Raw genomic sequence first — 18676 nt, forward strand, 5'->3', positions numbered from 1 at the left:
TGCTGTTTGTGGGAGTTTGATGTGTGCAAGTTGGCTGCCGCATTTCCTACATTACAATGACTACATTCCAAAAGCACTTCATTGGCTGTGAAGCGCATTGGGATGTTTGGTGGTCGTAAAAGGTGCTATATAAATGCAAGTCTTTCTTTCTTTACCTAACAGCAGAAGTTCAAGATGGCGGCTCATCAGCATCTGCTCAAGGGCAAGGGATGGGCAATAAATGCCAGACTTGACAGTGATGCCGACATCCTGAAAATGATTTTTTTTTAAATTGCATTATGTGACTCCTATAATTATAAGATAGCAGCCTATAATTATACGGGGCAAAAGGAACTACATAAGAACATAAGAAATAGGAGCAGGAGTAGGCCACCTGGCCCCTCGAGCCTGTTCCGCCATTTAATAAGATCATGGCTAATCTGATCATGTGCTCAGCTTCACTTCCCTGCCCGCTCCCCATAACCCTTTATTCCCTTATTGCTCAAAAATCTGTCTATCTCTGCCTTCAATGACCCAGCCTCCACAGCTCTCTGGGGCAGAGAATTCCATAGATTTACAACCCTCTGAGAGAAGAAATTCCTCCTCATCTCAGTTTTAAATGGGCAGCCCCTTATTCTGAGACTATGTCCCCTAGTTTTAGTTTCCCCTATGAGTGGAAATATCCTCTTTGCACCACCTTATCAAGCCCCCTCATTATCTTATAAGTTTCAATAAGATCACCTCTCATTCTTCTGAACTCCCTCCAAAACAGATACACCACCTTGGGTATTGTTGGGGGAGATGACTCATCAGGGGAAGACAGCAGCAGCCAAGTCCATGGCACTAGGGGTGGCTCTACTGCACAGGAGGGCAGGAAAAAGAGTGGGAGAGCTATAGTGATAGGGGATTCTATTGTAAGGGGAATAGATAGGCGTTTCTGCGGGGCAAACGAGACTCCAGGATGGTATGTTGCCTCCCTGGTGCAAGGGTCAAGGATGTCTCAGAGCGGCTGCAGCGCTTTCTGGAGGGGGAGGATGAACAGCCAGCTGTCATGGTACATAAAGGTACCAACAATATAGGGAAAAAATGGGATGAGGTCCTACAAGCTGAGTTTAGGGAGCTAGGAGTTAAATTAAAAAGTAGGACCTCAAAGGTAGTAATCTCAGAATTGCTACCTGTGCCATGTGCTAGTCAGAGTAGGAATAGCAGGATAGCTAAGATGAATACGTGGCTTGAGGAGTGGTGCAGGAGGGAGGGATTCAAATTCCTGGGACATTGGAACCGGTTCTGGGGGAGGTGGGACCAGTACAAACCGGACGGTCTGCACCACGGCAGGACTGGAACCAATGTCCTAGGGGGAGTGATTGCTAGTACTGTTGAGGAGGGGTTAAACTAATATGGCAGGGGATGGGAATCTATGCAGGGAGACAGAAGGAAGTAACATGGGGGCAGAAGCAAATGATAGAAAGAAGGAAAGTAAAAGTGGAGGGCAGAGAAACCCAAGGCAAAAATCAAAAAGGGCCACATTACACCAAAATTCTAAAGGGGCAAAGTGGTTAAAAAGACAAGCCTGAAGGCTCTGTGCCGCAATGTGAGGAGTATTTGTAATAAGGTGGATGAATTAACTGCACAGGCAGCTATTAACGAATATGATATAATTGGAACTACAGAGATATGGCTCCAGGGTGACCAAGGCTGGGAACTCAACATCCAGGGGTATTCAACTTTTAGGAAGGGCAGACAGAAAGGAAGAGGAGGTGGGGTAGTGTTGCTGGTTAAAGAGGAAATTAACACAATAGTAAGGAAGGACATTAGCTTGGATGATGTGGAATCTGTATGGGTAGAGCTGCGGAATACCAAAGGGCAGAAAACGCTAGTGGGAGTTGTGTACAGACCACCAAACAGTACTCGTGAAGTTGGGGACAGCATCAAACAAGAAATTAGGGATGCGTGCAATAAAGGTAAAGCAGTTATCATGGGCCACTTTAATCTACATATAGATTGGGCTAACCAAACTGGTAGCAATACGGTGGAGGAGGATTTCCTGGAGTTTATTAGGGATGGTTTTCCAGACCAATATGTCGAGGAATCAACCAGAGGGTTGGCCATCTTAGACTGGGTGATGTGTAATGAGAAAGGACTAATTAGCAATCTTGTTGTGCGAGGCCCCTTGGGGAAGAGTGACCATAATATGGTAGAATTCTTTATTAAGATGGAGAGTGACACAGTTAGTTCAGAGACTAGGGTCCTGAACTTAAGGAAAGGTAACTTCGATGGTATGAGACGTGAATTGGCTAGAATAGACTGACAAATGATACTTAAAGGGTTGACAGTGGAGAGGCAATGACAGACATTTAAAGATCACATGGATGAACTTCAACAATTGTACATCCCTGTCTGGAGTAACAACAAAACGGGGAAGGTGGCTCAACCGTGGCTAACAAGGGAAATTAGGGATAGTGTTAAATCCAAGGAAGAGGCATATAAATTGGCCAGAAAAAGCAGCAAACCTAGGAATGGGAGAAATTTAGAATTTAGCAGAGGAGGACAAAGGGTTTAATTAGGAGGGGGAAAATAGAGTATGAGAGGAAACTTGCTGGGAACATAAAAACTGACTGCAAAAGCTTCTATAGATATGTGAAGAGAAAAAGATTGGTGAAGACAAACATAGGTCCCTTGCAGTCAGAATCAGGTGAATTTATAATGGGGAACAAAGAAATGGCAGACTAATTGAAAAAATACTTTGGTTCTGTCTTCAAGAAGGAAGTCACATATAACCTTCTGGAAATACTAGGGGACTGAGGGTCTAGCGAGAAGGAGGGACTGAAGGAAATCCTTATTAGTCAGGAAATTGTGTTAAGGAAATTGATGGGATTGAAGGCCGATAAATCCCCAGGGCCTGATAGTCTGCATCCCAGAGTACTTAAGGAAGTGGCCCTAGAAATAGTGGATGCATTGGTGATCATTTTCCAACAGTCTATCGGCTCTGGATCAGTTCCTATGGACTGGAGAGTAACTAATGTAACACCACTTTTTAAAAAAGGAGGGAGAGAAAACGGGGAATTATAGACCGGTTAGCCTGACATCAGTAGTGGGGAAAATGTTGGAATCAATTATTAAAGATGAAATAGCAGAGCATTTGGAAAGCAGTGACAGGATCGGTCCAAGTCAGCATGGATCTATGAAAGGGAAATCCTGCTTGACAAATCTTCCAGAATTTTTTGAGGATGTAACTAGTAGAGTGAACAAGGGAGAACCAGTGGATGTGATGTATTTGGATTTTGACAAGGTCCCACACAAGAGATTAGTGTGCAAAATTAAAGCACATGGTATTGGGGGTAATGTATTGATGTGGATAGAGAACTGGTTGGCAGACAGGAAAGAGAGAATAGGGATAAACGGGTCCATCTCAGAATGGCAGGCAGTGACTAGTGGGGTGCCGCAGGGCTCAGTGCTGGGACCCCAGCTATTTACAATATACATCAATGATTTAGATGAAGGGATTGAGTGTAATATCTTCAAGTTTGCAGATGACACTAAGCTGGGTGGCGATGTGAGCTGTGAGGAGGATGCTAAGAGGCTGCAGGGTGACTTGGGCAGGTTAGGTGAGTGGGCAAATGCATGGCAGATGCAGTATAATGTGGATAAATGTGAGGTTATCCATTTTGGGGGCAAAAACACGAAGGCAGAATATTATCTGAATGGTGACAGATTAGGAAAAGGGAAGGTGCAATGAAACCTGGGTGTCATAGTACATCAGTCATTGAAAGTTGGCATGCAAGTACAGCAGGCGGTGAAGAAGGCAAATGGTATGTTGGCCTTCATAGCTAGGGGATTTGAGTATAGGAGCAGGGAGGTCTTAATGCAGTTGTACAGGGCCTTGGTGAGGCCTCACCTGGAATATTGTGTTCAGTTTTGGTCTCCTAATCTGAGGAAGGACATTCTTGCTATTGAGGGAGTGCAGCGAAGGTTCACCAGACTGATTCCCGGGATGGCGGGACTGACATATGAGGAGAGATTGGATCGACTGGGCCTTTATTCACTGGAGTTTAGAAGAATGAGGGAGGATCTCATAGAAACATATAAAATTCTGACGGGACTGGACAGGTTAGATGCAGGAAGAATGTTCCCGATGTTGGGCAAGTCCAGAACCAGGGGTCACAGTCTAAGGATAAGAGGTAAGCCATTTAGGACTGAGATGAGGAGAAACTTCTTCACTCAGAAAGTTGTTAACCTCTGGAATTCTCTACCACAGAGAGTTGTTGAAGGCTTTGTGTCTTAATGCAAGGAGTATCCGCAATAAGGTGGATGAATTAATTGTGCAAATAGATGTTAACAAATATGATGTGATTGGGATTACGGAGACGTGGCTCCAGGATGATCAGGGCTGGGAACTCAACATTCAGGGGTATTCAACATTCAGGAAGGATAGAATAAAAGGAAAAGGAGGTGGGGTAGCATTGCTGGTTAAAGAGGAGATTAATGCAATAGTTAGGAAAGACATTAGCTTGGATGATGTGGAATCTATATGGGTAGAGCTGCAGAACACCAAAGGGCAAAAAACGTTAGTAGGAGTTGTGTACAGACCTCCAAACAGTAATAGGGATGTTGGGGAGGGCATCAAACAGGAAATTAGGGGTGCATGCAATAAAGGTGTAGCAGTTATAATGGGTGACTTTAATATGCACATAGATTGGGCTAGCCAAACTGGAAGCAATACGGTGGAGGAGGATTTCCTGGAGTGCATAAGGGATGGTTTTCTAGACCAATATGTTGAGGAACCAACTAGGGGGGAGGCCATCTTGGACTGGGTGTTGTGTAATGAGAGAGGATTAATTAGCAATCTCATTGTGCGAGGCCCCTTGGGGAAGAGTGACCATAATATGGTGGAATTCTGCATTAGGATGGAGAATGAAACAGTAAATTCAGAGACCATGGTCCAGAACTTAAAGAAGGGTAACTTTGAAGGTATGAGGCGAGAATTGGCTAGGATAGATTGGCGAATGATACTTAGGGGGTTGACTGTGGATGGGCAATGGCAGACATTTAGAGACCGCATGGATGAAGTACAACAATTGTACATTCCTGTCTGGCGTAAAAATAAAAAGGGGAAGGTGGCTCAACCGTGGCTATCTAGGGAAATCAGGGATAGTATTAAAGCCAAGGAAGTGGCATACAAATTGGCCAGAAATAGCAGCGAACCTGGGGACTGGGAGAAATTTAGAACTCAGCAGAGGAGGACAAAGGGTTTGATTAGGACAGGGAAAATGGAGTACGAGAAGAAGCTTGCAGGGAACATTAAGGCGGATTGCAAAAGTTTCTATAGGTATGTAAAGAGAAAAAGGTTGGTGAAGACAAACGTAGGTCCCCTGCAGTCAGAATCAGGGGAAGTCATAACGGGGAACAAAGAAATGGCGGATCAATTGAACAAGTACTTTGGTTCGGTATTCACTAAGGAGGATACAAACAACCTTCCGGATATAAAAGGGGTCAGAGGGTCTAGTAAGGAAGAGGAACTGAGGGAAATCTTTATTAGTCGGGAAATTGTGTTGGGGAAATTGATGGGATTGAAGGCAGATAAATCCCCAGGGCCTGATGGCCTGCATCCTAGAGTACTTAAGGAGGTGGCCTTGGAAATAGCGGATGCATTGACAGTCATTTTCCAACATTCCATTGACTCTGGATCAGTTCCTATGGAGTGGAGGGTAGCCAATGTAACCCCACTTTTTAAAAAAGGAGGGAGAGAGAAAACAGGGAATTATAGACCGGTCAGCCTGACCTCAGTAGTGGGTAAAATGATGGAATCAATTATTAAGGATGTCATAGCAGTGCATCTGGAAAATGGTGACATGATAGGTCCAAGTCAGCATGGATTTGTGAAAGGGAAATCATGCTTGACAAATCTTCTGGAATTTTTTGAGGATGTTTCCAGTAAAGTGGACAAAGGAGAACCAGTTGATGTGGTATATTTGGACTTTCAGAAGGCTTTCGACAAGGTCCCACACAAGAGATTAATGTGCAAAGTTAAAGCACATGGGATTGGGGGTAGTGTGCTGACGTGGATTGAGAACTGGTTGTCAGACAGGAAGCAAAGAGTAGGAGTAAACGGGTACTTTTCAGAATGGCAGGCAGTGACTAGTGGAGTGCCGCAAGGTTCTGTGCTGGGGCCCCAGCTGTTTACATTGTACATTAATGATTTAGACGAGGGGATTAAATGCAGTATCTCCAAATTTGCGGATGATACTAAGTTGGGTGGCAGTGTGAGCTGCGAGGAGGATGCTATTAGGCTGCAGAGTGACTTGGATAGGTTAGGTGAGTGGGCAAATGCATGGCAGATGAAGTATAATGTGGATAAATGTGAGGTTATCCACTTTGGTGGTAAAAACAGAGAGACAGACTATTATCTGAATGGTGACAGATTAGGAAAAGGGAAGGTGCAACGAGACCTGGGTGTCATGGTACATCAGTCATTGAAGGTTGGCATGCAGGTACAGCAGGCGGTTAAGAAAGCAAATGGCATGTTGGCCTTCATAGCGAGGGGATTTGAATACAGGGGCAGGGAGGTGTTGCTACAGTTGTACAGGGCCTTGGTGAGGCCACACCTGGAGTATTGTGTACAGTTTTGGTCTCCTAACTTGAGGAAGGACATTCTTGCTATTGAGGGAGTGCAGCGAAGGTTCACCAGACTGATTCCCGGGATGGCGGGACTGACCTATCAAGAAAGATTGGATCAATTGGGCTTGTATTCACTGGAGTTCAGAAGAATGAGAGGGGACCTCATAGAAACGTTTAAAATTCTGACGGGTTTAGACAGGTTAGATGCAGAAAGAATGTTCCCAATGTTGGGGAAGTCCAGAACCAGGGGTCACAGTCTGAGGATAAGGGGTAAGCCATTTAGGACCGAGATGAGGAGAAACTTCTTCACCCAGAGAGTGGTGAACCTGTGGAATTCTCTACCACAGAAAGTAGTTGAGGCCAATTCACTAAATATATTCAAAAGGGAGTTAGATGAAGTCCTTACTACTCGGGGGATCAAGGGTTATGGCGAGAAAGCAGGAAGGGGGTACTGAAGTTTCATGTTCAGCCATGAACTCATTGAATGGCGGTGCAGGCTAGAAGGGCTGAATGGCCTGCTCCTGCACCTATTTTCTATGTTTCTATGTTTCTATGTTAGATATATTCAAGAGGGAGTTAGATATGGCCCTGACGGCTAAAGGGATCAAGGGATATGGAAAGAAAGCAGGAAAGGGGTACTGAGGTGAATGATCAGCCATGATCTTATTGAATGGTGGTGCAGGCTCGATGGCCGAATGGCCTATTCCTGCACCTATTTTCTATGTTTCTATGTAACTCCAATGAGTACAGGCCCCCCCCTACTCAACCTATCTTCAAAAGTCAACCCCCTCATCTCCGGAATAAACTTAGTGAACCTTCACTGAACAACCTCCAATGCAAGTATATCCTTCCTTTAATACAGAGACCAAAACTGTATGCAGTAATCTAGGTGTGGCCTCACAAATACCCTGTACAGTTGTAGCACGACTTCTCTGCTTTTATACTCTATTCCCCCTTGCAATAAAGGCCAATATTCCATTTGCCTTCCTGATTACTTGCTGTACCTGCATACTAAGTTTTTGTGTTTCACACACAAGGACCCCCAGGACCCTCTGTACTGCAGCACTTTGCAATTTTTCTCCATTTAAATTATAATTTGCTTTTCGATTTTTTCTGCCAAAGTGGATAATCTCATATGTTCCCACATTATACTCCATCTGCCACATTTTTGCCCACTCACTTAACCTACCTATATCCCTTTGCAGATTTTTTGTGTCCTCCTCACAATTTGCTTTCCCAGCCATCTTTGTATCATCAGCAAACTTGGCTACATTACACTCAGTCCCTTCATCCAAGTCATTAATATAGATTGTAAATAGTTGAGGACCCAGCACCGATCCCTCTCAGCGCCCTCTCGGATGCACTTCCTCCACTTAGGGTGGTCTTTGGCCAGGGACTCCCAGGTGTCAGTGGGGATGTCGCACTTTATCAGGGAGGCTTTGAGAGTGTCCTTGTAATGTTTCTGCTGCCCACCTTTACAGCACTGTACAACCACCTAAGAACAAATGTTAAGAGTAGAAGCAAGTCTTCCTCGACTCCGAGGGACTGCCTATGATGATGATGATGATGAAACAGGGCTCTCAGCAGGAGGCCTTATCCTCCCAGGATATTCCGGGAGCACTTCTCCCACATCAATTTCACTGAGAGACAGTGTTTTAGAAGGCTCGGCTTCACCAAGGATGTGGTCACAGAGCTCTGCCATCTCCTGCAACCAGAGCTCCAGCCTCAGACCAGGGTGACCACGGCTCTTTCAGTGGCAATCAAGGTCACTGTCGCCCTCAATTTCTACGGCAGCAGAAGCTTCCAGTGTGCAACAGGAGACAAATCTAACATATCACAGTTTGCCGTACATTGCTGCATCCGCGAAGTCACAGGTGCCCTCTACAGAAGGAGAAGGGACTACATTTCCATCCCCATCACCAGAGAGAAGCAGCACGAGTGTGCATGTGGCTTTGCCAGGATAGCTGGCTTCCCCATAGTGCAGGGAGCCATTGACTGCACCCACATCGCTTTACGGGCACCGCATAACAATCCTGCGGTATTCTGTAACCGCAAAGGCTGCCACTCACTTAATGTGCAGTTGGTGTGTGACCACACACAGCGAATCCTCACCATCAATGCCCGCTATCCTGGCAGCAACCATGATGCCTTCATCCTGTGCCAGACTGGTGTGCCTGTTCCAGCCATCACATCAAGCTCGTGGTTGGCTGCTGGGAGACAAGGGCTATCTACTCTCTAACTGGCTCATGACTCCCATCCACAACCCCAACACTTATGCCCAGCACTCATATAATGACAGCCACGCTGCCACCAGGAACATTATTGAGCAGACTATCGAAGTGCTCAAGTAACGGTTCCGTTGCCTTGAACGCTCGGGAGGAGTCCTCCAGTGCTCGGTTGAATGGGTGTCCCTTTTCGTCATCGTCCACTGCATGCTGCACAACTTGGCCATCAATAGGGCACAGCCATTGCCACCAGGCATAGCTGCACCACCTCAGGAGGAGGAGGAGAGAGACGTGGAGGATGAGGCCAATGAGCAGGAGGAAGAGGAATAGAAGCATGAACAGCAGTGAGGGAGGAGGCAGCCACTCAATTGGCCTTGTGGAAGGGCAGTCCGTGACCGCCTCATCAGACTTCGGTTCCAATGAATTCGAAGCCACTTCCCGGTTGCTCAGCACATCCCCATCATTCCGTCAATTTCTCATTCCATATCACACCCCAAAGCTGAAATGAGACATAGCACCAAATCACATTGCATTAATAAATTTATCCAAATTCAGTAATCACATATATATAACGATATTAACTACTCATCACCCTTGCGAAAACCGTTACCTCTTTACAGTGCCTTTTTCTAATCTCCTGCTCCTATTTAGTGTCTCCCCAGTGGCTGCAGCAGGACTGGTGGAAGGAAGGCTGCTGATTGTTGGTGCCAGAGATTACAGATGGCCTTGCAGGATGCCCTCAACCAGCTCTAGGCCTGGAAGGCCCAGCTGTACAATGCACCACCCCAGGATGGGCAGTGGCAGTGTGGGCTGGCTGGATAATAGGCAGCAACGTGCAATGGTGGAGTGGCAGTGGTGGGATCAGGAATGCTGTCATCCTGAGAGAGGACAGCAGGTTCCTGCTCCACTGACCCACTGCCATTCTCCCGGGTCAGCACCTCAGCACCCCAACTGCTGGAGCACAGATTGGTGGGCTGCTGCAATACCGTGAGATGCCCAGTGGACTGTGGTGGACCCAGTGATGATGGCAGCTGTTATGCATGGAAGAACTCCACAAGACTGAGTACTATGAGCCAAAACTGATATGACCTTAGTCTCTTTAATACAACTCCAGAGTGCCTAAACAGCATGGCAGACAACCTTTTATACTCCCTTGTACGAGGTGTGCAGGTGACCCTTGGGCCTCCAATAGTTGCGCCCTCTGGTGGCAAGTCTTACACAGTTACAATGTTTACATACATAACATCACTCCCCCCCCCCCCCCCCCACCCCCCAAAGTCTTTGATACAAATTATTAACAAGTTGAGACGATCTGGGGCCCTATGCTCCCTGGTTGATCGTCTGGCATGGGTGAGTTGGTCAGACCATTGCTGCACTGCGGCGCGGCTGCTCTGACAGGACTGTTGGGAATGGTGAGTTCATCCTCTTGATTGACAGCGAGGTCAGTTGCTGGTTGGGTGTGTGTTGGTGGATCGATGATGGTGATGTCCTCTTCAGGTTGTTCCTGGTTGTCAGGAAACCGCAGTTTGGTCTGATCCAAATGCTTTCTGCACGTTTGTCCATTCAATAGTTTGACGATAAACACTCTACTCCCCTCCTTGGCCAAGACAGTGCCAGCAACCCATTTAGGACCATGACCATAATTCAGGACAAACACAGGGTCGTTAACATCAATGTCGCGTGATACAGCCACGTGATTGTGGTTTTGCCGGTGACACCGGGTTTCCACATGATCAGTTAGATCAGGGTGGACTAGGGAAAGCCTGGTTTTGAGTGCTCTCTTCATTAACAATTCTGCAGGGGGAACCCCAGTGAGCGAGTGGGGTTCTGCGCGTCTGGTAGCTGAGCAGAACCCGAGATAACCGGGTCTGCAAGGAGCCTTCCGTCACGCGTTTCAAGCTCTGCTTGATAGTTTGGACTGTCCGTTCCGCTTGACCGTTGGATGCAGGCTTAAGGGGGGCAGACCTGACATGCTTGATGCCATTGCGGGTCATAAACTCGTTGAATTCCGAGCTGGTGAAACACGGTCCATTGTCACTGACAAGCACGTCAGTCAAGCCATGGGTGGCGAACATAGCCCGGAGGCTTTCAATGGTGGCAGTGGATGTGCTGGATGACATGATTACGCATTCTATTCATGTAGAGAAGGGTCCACTACAACTAAAAACATCTTTCCGAGAAAGGGACCAACAAAATCGACGTGGATCCTGGACCATGGTTTGGAGGGCCATGACCACTGACTCAATGGAGCCTCCCTTGTTGCATTACTCAGTCGTGAGCACGTGTTGCACTGGTGTATGCATGACTCGAAGTCCAAGTCAATGCCGGGCCACCAAAAATGCAACCTGGCTATAGCCTTCATCATGACTATGCCTGGGTGGGTATTGTGTAGGTCACATATAAACGTTTCCCTGCCTTTTTTGGCAAAACCACGCGATTATCCCATAAGAGACAATCCGACTGGATGGTCATTTCAGCTTTGCGTCGGTGAAAGGGCTTAATTTCATCTTGCATTTCCCCGGGAACGGCCGACCAGCTGCCATTGAGGACACAACTTTTTACAAGTGATGGCACAGGATCCTGGTTGGTCCAGGTCCTGATCTGGCGAGCTGTGAAGGGTGAGCCCTCGCTCTCAAAAGCATTTATGACCAGAAGCAAGTCTGCGGGCACTGCCATTTCCACCCCGGTAGTGGGCAATGGTAGCCGACTGAGGACATCAGCACAGTTCTCCGTGCCTGGTCGGTGGCGGATAACATAGTCATAGGTGGACAATGTTAGTGTCCATTTTTGGATGCGGGACGAAGCATTGGTTTTTATACCTTTGCTTTCTGAAAACAACGAAATGAGTGGCTTGTGGTCAGTTTCAAGCTCAAACCGAAGTCCAAATAGATATTAGTGTATTTCCTAACCACATATACACATGATAATGCCTCTTGCTCGACCAGACTGTAGGCTCTTCCAGCCTTAGACAGATTTCTAGACACGTATGCAACCAGTTGAAGTTTACCCGATACATTGGTTTGCTATAACACACAGCCGACCCCATACGAAGATGCATCACAAGCTCGCACTAATCGTTTACATAGGTCATACAGTACAAGTAACTTTTTAGAACAAAGTAGGTTTCTGGCCTTCTCAAAGGCTGTCACTTGAGATTTACCCCAAACCCAGTCGTCACCCTTACGTAGCAACATTTTCAACGGTTCCAGCAAAGTGCTTAACCCGGGTAGAAAGTTACCAAAATAGTTGAGAAGTCCCAGGAACGAACGCAGCTCTGTCACATTCTTGATGGCCTCTGTCTTTGAATCCGTGGGTCTGATGCGGTCTGCCGCAATCTTTCTCCCCAAAAATTTGACCTCTGGTGCCAGGAAAACAGACTTGGAGCGTTTCAGCCTGAGTCTCACTCTGTCCAGTCGACTTAGAACCTCTTCCAGGTTGTGCAGGTGTTCGGTGGTGTCACGACCGGTGATCAGGATGCCATCTTGAAACACAACGGTGTGCGGAACCGATTTCAGCAGAGTCTCCATGTTCCTCTGGAAGATGGCAGCAGCCGAGTGAATCCCAAAAGGGCATCTGTGGTATATAAAGAGTCCTTTGTGCGTGTTAATGCACGTCAATCTTTTCGAAGATTCAGCCAGCTCCTGTGTCATGTAGGCAGAGGTTAGGTCCAACTTGATGAATGACCTCCCCCCCTGCTAACATTGCGAACAGGTCATCCGCCTTGGGTAGCGGGTACTGGTCCTGTAACGAGACTCTGTTGATCGTTACCTTGTAGTCTCCGCAGATTCTGACCGTGCCATCGCTTTACAACACCGGAACAATCGGACTGGCCCACTCGTTGAACTCGACTGGCGATATGATTCCCTCCCGTTGAAGTCTGTCCAGTTCGATCTCGACTTTCTCCCTCATCATATATGGAACCACTCGAGCCTTGTAATGAATGGGCCTTGCATCGGGACTAGATGGTCTGCACCTTGGCGCCTGTGAAGTTGCCGATGCCAGGTTCAAATAGCGATGGAAACTTTTTCAGCACTTGGGCGCATGAGGCATCATCCACTGAAGATAATGCTTTGATGTCGTCCCAGTTCCATCGAATCTTTCCCAGCCAGCTTCTGCCAAATAGCATTGGGCCATCGCCTGGTACAATCCACAGTGATATATCATGCACAGCTCCATCGTACGATACCTTAACTGCCGCACTGCCAATGACTGGTATGAGCTCTTTGGTGTAGGTGCGCAGCTTTGTCTGAATCGGGCTCAGTTTGGGCCTTTGTGCCTTGTTGCCCCACAGTTTCTCAAAAGCCTTCTGGCTCATAATTGACTGACTCGCCCCTGTGTCCATTGATACCGGAATACCATTCAATTTGACTTTCAGCATAACAGGAGGGCTCTTGTTGGTGAAGGTGTGTAACCCATACACCTCTTCCTCGGGTTGAGTTGCCTCGCTTGTTTGTTCTGCGTGGTCCACGCCGGATCGATCATCCTCTGCCAACTCTGCCACGTGATCAGTCACAGCACTCTTGCACATTCGCTGGTGGTGCCCCCATTGTTTCGCAGCCTTTGCACATGTAGTGCTTGAATCGACATTGATGGGCTCGATGATTACCCCCGCAGCGCCAACATGGTGCTAATGGATTTGCATTCACACCCGATGACGGTCTCTGAATCTCGCAGCTGCAGATGTGTAGGCCCTGCCGTATGCAGTTCTGCCTGCTAGCGACGTTATTTTATGCACAGTATTTGCCGGTGAGCTTCAATGCTGGGAAGATATCTGTCTGGTATTATTGCTCGTGGATATGAATGCCTGGGCTATCGTGATGGCCTTACTCAGGTCTAGGGATTCGACGGACAGCAGCTTGCGAAGAATGACCTCGTGGCCGATGCCAAGCACAAAAAAGTTCCGCAGCATTTCCCCCAAAAATCCAGCAAATACGCAAGTTCCTGCAAGGTGTCTCAGGTCAGCGACATAACTTGCTACGTCCTGGCCCTCGGAGCGGTGGTGCATGTAGAAGCGATACCTGGCCATTAAGACGCTCTCTTTCGGCTTGAGATGTTCCCGAACCAGCGTACACAGCTCTGTATCTGTCTCCTCCATTGGTTTCTCCGGTGCTAGCAGATTCTTGATGAGGCCGTATATTGTGGACCCACACACGGTGAGGAAAATTGTCCTGCGCTTGATCACTGTATCGTCCCCATCCAGCTCATTGGCCACGAAGTACTGGTCGAGATGCTCAACGAAGGCTTCCCAATCATCACCATCTACAAATCTCTCTAAAATACCAATGGCAGCCATGACCGCATAAAAGTTCGTAATCTGTTACTCATCGCCAATTGTTATGTATGGAAGAACTCCACAAGACTGAGCTAAATCTGATGTAACCTTAGTCTCTTTAATACAACTCCAGAGTGCCTCAGCAGCATGGCAGACAACTTTTTATACTCCCTTGCACGAGGTGTGCAGGTGACCCTTGGGTCTCCAACAGTTGCGCCCTCTGGTGGCAAGTCTTACACAGTTACAATATTTACATACATAACAGCAGCAGTCAGAGCTTGTGTGGTATCCAGCTGAGACTGCATGAGAGCAGTCTGAGATGCAATGCCACCAAGCATTGACTGCATGACAGCACTAAAATGATGCGTGGCTTCTGCCTGTGCTGCAATGGAAATTGTCACATCACCCATGACACGCGTCGTGAGGTCTGGGTCCCCACGGTCTCTCTGGGAGTCCACCATCCTCTGTAGAGTGGAAATGATGGGCTCCATGGTGTGCGCAGAGCTCTGTGCAATGTTGGAGGCGGACTCCTCCACGCTCCTTACCATTGCCGAGAGACTCTCAAGCACCCTTGCCATTGCACCTATCATCTCAGAGTGAATGGCCAGCACACTTGTTGTGAATGCCTCCCCATCGAGGTCTTCATCTGAATCCTGTGCAGCAGAATTCGTGTGTGAATTCGCCATCCGGCGAGCTACCCTTTCCCCCCTGGCCTTGCTGCAGCCCGCTCGTCCCCGGTGCATCCCCCAGTGTAGACCCCTCTACTAAACTTGCCTCGAACGATCACGTCATACCAGTATCTGAGGTGGTGCTGCGGGTGAGAGATGCAGTGACGTGGTGTTTTGCTCCTCCTCCTCTTCTCTCACCTCAGTCTCACTGGAAGGCTTAGGGACAGGCTGGCCATCTGGTTGCTGACTATCTGAAAGCATAAAGGTACAAGACTCGTGTTAAGGTGAGGGTAGGGGGGCAGGAATGGAGCAATGAATGCAGATAGTATCAGGAGCTGGAAAGTGAGAAAGGCTTGTGGTGTGAGGGAGAAGTGGGATGAGAGAAGGAGAGGGGATGAAGACACCGTTATTGCCCTCAAGGGGGGGGAGTCGATGTTGCCAACGGTCACGGTCTTGGTGCCCAATGAGTCACAGCACTCGCTCCTCAAGGTCTGTAAGCTGCTGGAGCTGCACATCACCTCCACCTGTTCTCTGCTGCTCCATCCTATTGTGGGCCATCTTGGCCTGCAAGAAAAATTAATGTGTGTGAGATGTGGATGTGAGTTTCAGTGGGTGGGTGAGTGGTGAGGGTGTGGTGGTTTGTGCAGTGTGTACAAACTGAGGTTCAAATGCTGGTATATAGGACCTGTTGAAGCATGTACTCACCCTGACTACCCGAGTTAGGTCGTTGAATTTCTTGCGGCACTGCATCAGGCTCCTCACGACCACACTGCTGGCTGAGACCTCCTGGGCCACTTCCCTCCACATTGCCCTGAGGAGCTGGGGCAATGGCCAAGAACAGCACTGTCGTCCTTCGTTCAACTTCCACGATCAATGCCTCCAATACCTGGTCTGTAAAACGGAAAGCTCTCTCCCTGGGACTGGGATCAGCCATGAAAATGACCTGATTCAGTTTCTTTCAGGTTGCCTTCACAGCCAGCAATGTTGATAATGAGGATCTGCACAATGATGGAACCTCCCCTTTAAGAACTGGAAGGAGCCAGTGTGAAGGATCATTCCCGATTGCATTGCACCTGAAATTCATTCTCGCTCTGTTGGTAGAGCCCTTGTAACATCGTACTGAGGTCATTTGCGCCTGATTTAGCATTCCAGTTCTTTCCTGGAGCGCTAACAGCCAATTTAGTGGCAGCTCAGTTTCATTAGTGCCTGGCGCTACCAAATGGGATGCCACCGAGTTTCTAGCCCTTGGAGTCACAGCCCCTCATCACCTAGGTGAACTATCCCAAAACATTTCACTCAATCAAAACAGAAAATGCAGGAAATACTCAGCAGATCAGACATAATCTATGGACAGTGTAGCAGGCCCAGGGCAGAGAGGTCAGAGTGTTCTCAAACCCCACTCCCACTCTGACCTACACTGTTCAATGGAAGCTCAAGAAACAGCACCTCATCTTTCGATTAGGCACTTTACTGCCTTCTGGACTCAACATTGAGTTCAACAATTTCATTTCATAAGCACTGCTCCCATTTTTTTGAACAGCAGCTGTTGGTAATAATTCTGCTATGGTCAATTACAGCTCCTCTTGATCCTATTCTCTTGTTACCGCCTACTTTTGCCTTGCACCATCATCTCTTACTTATGTCATTTAATCTCTCCTGCCTTCCACCCTATCACAGGCCTTCCCTTTTGCTCTTTCCTCCCATCCTTCTCATTCCCTGCCTCTGTAGTTGCTTCAAACCTGTTACATCTCTAAGGGGGAGAAATTGGGTGCATTTGCGCCTCCCGTCAGCGCCACGGCCCCTAATGACTCCCACTAAATTCGGCAGGAGTTTAGCGGCGGCACTATGACGTTGCGGCCCGATCTCCTGCGCCCGGAGATTATGACATCATTGCCGTGTGCATCGCCCCATTAGCGCCCCGGCCCTTAAATTGGGTTTCACCCCCTGAAGCAGCGCGGGGCGATAACAGCGACTTCTTCAGAGGACGGGGACTGTGCGGCCAGCCCAGTTGATTGCGTTCCACTTCCTTCCGGGGACGACAACCTGAATTTATCGCGAGGGGTGAGACTTCAAACAGGCCGATACACAATTTCTAGGCCTAACTTTTCCAGTTCTGATGAAAGATCATCGACCTGAAACGTTAACTCTGTTTCTCTCTCCACAGATGCTGCCTGACCTGCTGAGTATTTCCAGCATTTTCTGCTTTTATTTTAGATTTACAGAAAATGCAACATTTTGTTTTTGTTTCACTCAAATCAATGTCGTTTTAAATTTCAGTGACTGTTTCAATTTAGGCAAACACCATTGGGATGTCTATTTAAATAACATACCATTTATAAAGAGTAAATCAGAGAAAAGTGGCTGGTGTGCAGTTTTTTGAACAAACAGGATTTGTTCCACGGACATTACAACTTTCAGGAATCTGTGAGAATGCGAAATAGGGCGCCGCAGCCTCAATGAGCATGCGTACAGCTACTGCAACGAGCGGGTGGAACAGAGCATGCGCAAAGTCACATTCAACATGGCGGCTCATTTTCAGAAACTGCCGCACTGAACATGGCGGCGACACTGCGCCTCCCTCACTGAGCATGCGCGTCGCGCTGAACCTATCCTGCGGCGGTCGGGTCGGTTGGGAATAATTAAGAGCGGAATCGGCGAGCAGGAAGTTCCCGAGACAAATATAAATAAAACCGCGGCCGGTAGAGAGTGCCGGCAATCGATTCCCACCGGCGGGGTAGGCGGCGAAGCTGCCGCTGCCAGAGTGTGAGGCCCGGCTCAGTCGGAGGTTTGTAGCTCGCTGCCGCTACCTTTGCCAGTTGTCAGGATGGCCGAGTGGTCTAAGGCGCCAGACTCAAGGATTGTATTCTTCCCATTGCGGGACGGGTGTTCTGGTCTCCGACTGGAGGCGTGGGTTCGAATCCCACTTCTGACATTAACTTTTCGCAATTTACCAGTTCTCAGCCTCTGGGAGGTTGAGTGCAAGGGCTTATTTTATTAAAATAATAGCTCTTGACATTTTGCAATGCTAGAGATTGAGTGTGAGCCTATGGTGAGCAGGGTATTCCTCACAGAAAGCTTGCTTTAAAGGATTTTCTTTTTGATCTATAAAGTTATTAATAAATGTATAACCCAGATCATGCCTTTGCTGCACAGCACTCTTTTTAATTTAATTTAAGAAAATGTATTTTAATTTACAAAATAAAATTCCTGGCAATGCAATCCGGGCCATTATTTCTATTTCACCCCAGCTAATGTTAAATTCACAGCCTACTCCTCACACAGCCACTGCCTACACATTCATTATTCCAATGAAACGTGTAGCTTCTCCCACTTTAATGCATACTTGTTCATTTCCTGTGGCTTGCTCAGGGACAAATAATTTTTTTAGCAATTGTCTCTTCCTATAACTATGTCCCAAGCTTGTGTCCCACTAATCATTTCTGTCTCACTTTCTGTGATTCTGAAATTCTCCTGTTGAGGCGCTAACGGGGCACTGAAGTGTTTTCTTGCCAACTTGCCAGCCGGGCCACTGTGTAACGTTGTCACGGAGTCCAGGCCGCGATCGTTTTGGTGCCATGTTGCAGCCACAGCACCCCGTAGCCATGCTGGCTCAGTGGAGGCCATCAGAGTGCCTGCCGAGCTCGCAGCATCCCTCCCCTTTAACAGAAGGGGAGGGGAGTTGAAACGCATTAGTGCCACCGATCCCGCCCGGAAATGAAGTGGAGCACGCGACATTGCGCTCCACTTTCTGTGAGGGGCGGTAATCCGAATTTCGCTTCTGGGCCGGGACTTCTGCAGCATGCACTGAATGTCCGGCCTGCCCCCAACCAGGGCGATAGCCAATTTTGACCCCTCAAACTCTTGACGAGCAAAATTGCCCTGTTGTGCGCCTCCCAGGGCGCTACCAGCTCCCGTGA

General features: G+C 47.8%; 1 protein-coding gene and 1 non-coding gene across 3 annotated transcripts in view; one reads left to right on the forward strand and one right to left on the reverse strand.

The window, feature by feature from the left end:
- Nucleotides 1–17571, reverse strand: part of pdgfrl (platelet-derived growth factor receptor-like) — a 60153-nt gene extending 42582 nt beyond the window's left edge. The window contains exon 1 of one of the 2 annotated variants that reach the window (XM_070869757.1): nt 17487–17571. Coding sequence is in view for 1 of the 2 variants with exons in the window: in XM_070869749.1 (XP_070725850.1) it covers nt 17090–17165 (76 nt within the window). In the remaining variant the exon portion in view is untranslated. Of the gene's footprint in view, nt 1–17089; nt 17207–17486 lie in introns of those variants that run through there. The other variant, XM_070869749.1, reaches the window with a different exon arrangement.
- A 6-nt stretch (nt 17572–17577) lies between these two features.
- trnal-caa (transfer RNA leucine (anticodon CAA)) lies at nt 17578–17691 on the forward strand. The gene is made up of 2 exons: nt 17578–17615; nt 17646–17691. It is a non-coding gene; the product is annotated as a tRNA-Leu (tRNA).
- Nucleotides 17692–18676: the final 985 nt, after the last annotated feature.

This window comes from Pristiophorus japonicus, chromosome 2, assembly GCF_044704955.1.
Source record: "Pristiophorus japonicus isolate sPriJap1 chromosome 2, sPriJap1.hap1, whole genome shotgun sequence".
In the NCBI taxonomy this organism is placed as follows: Eukaryota; Metazoa; Chordata; class Chondrichthyes; family Pristiophoridae; genus Pristiophorus; species Pristiophorus japonicus.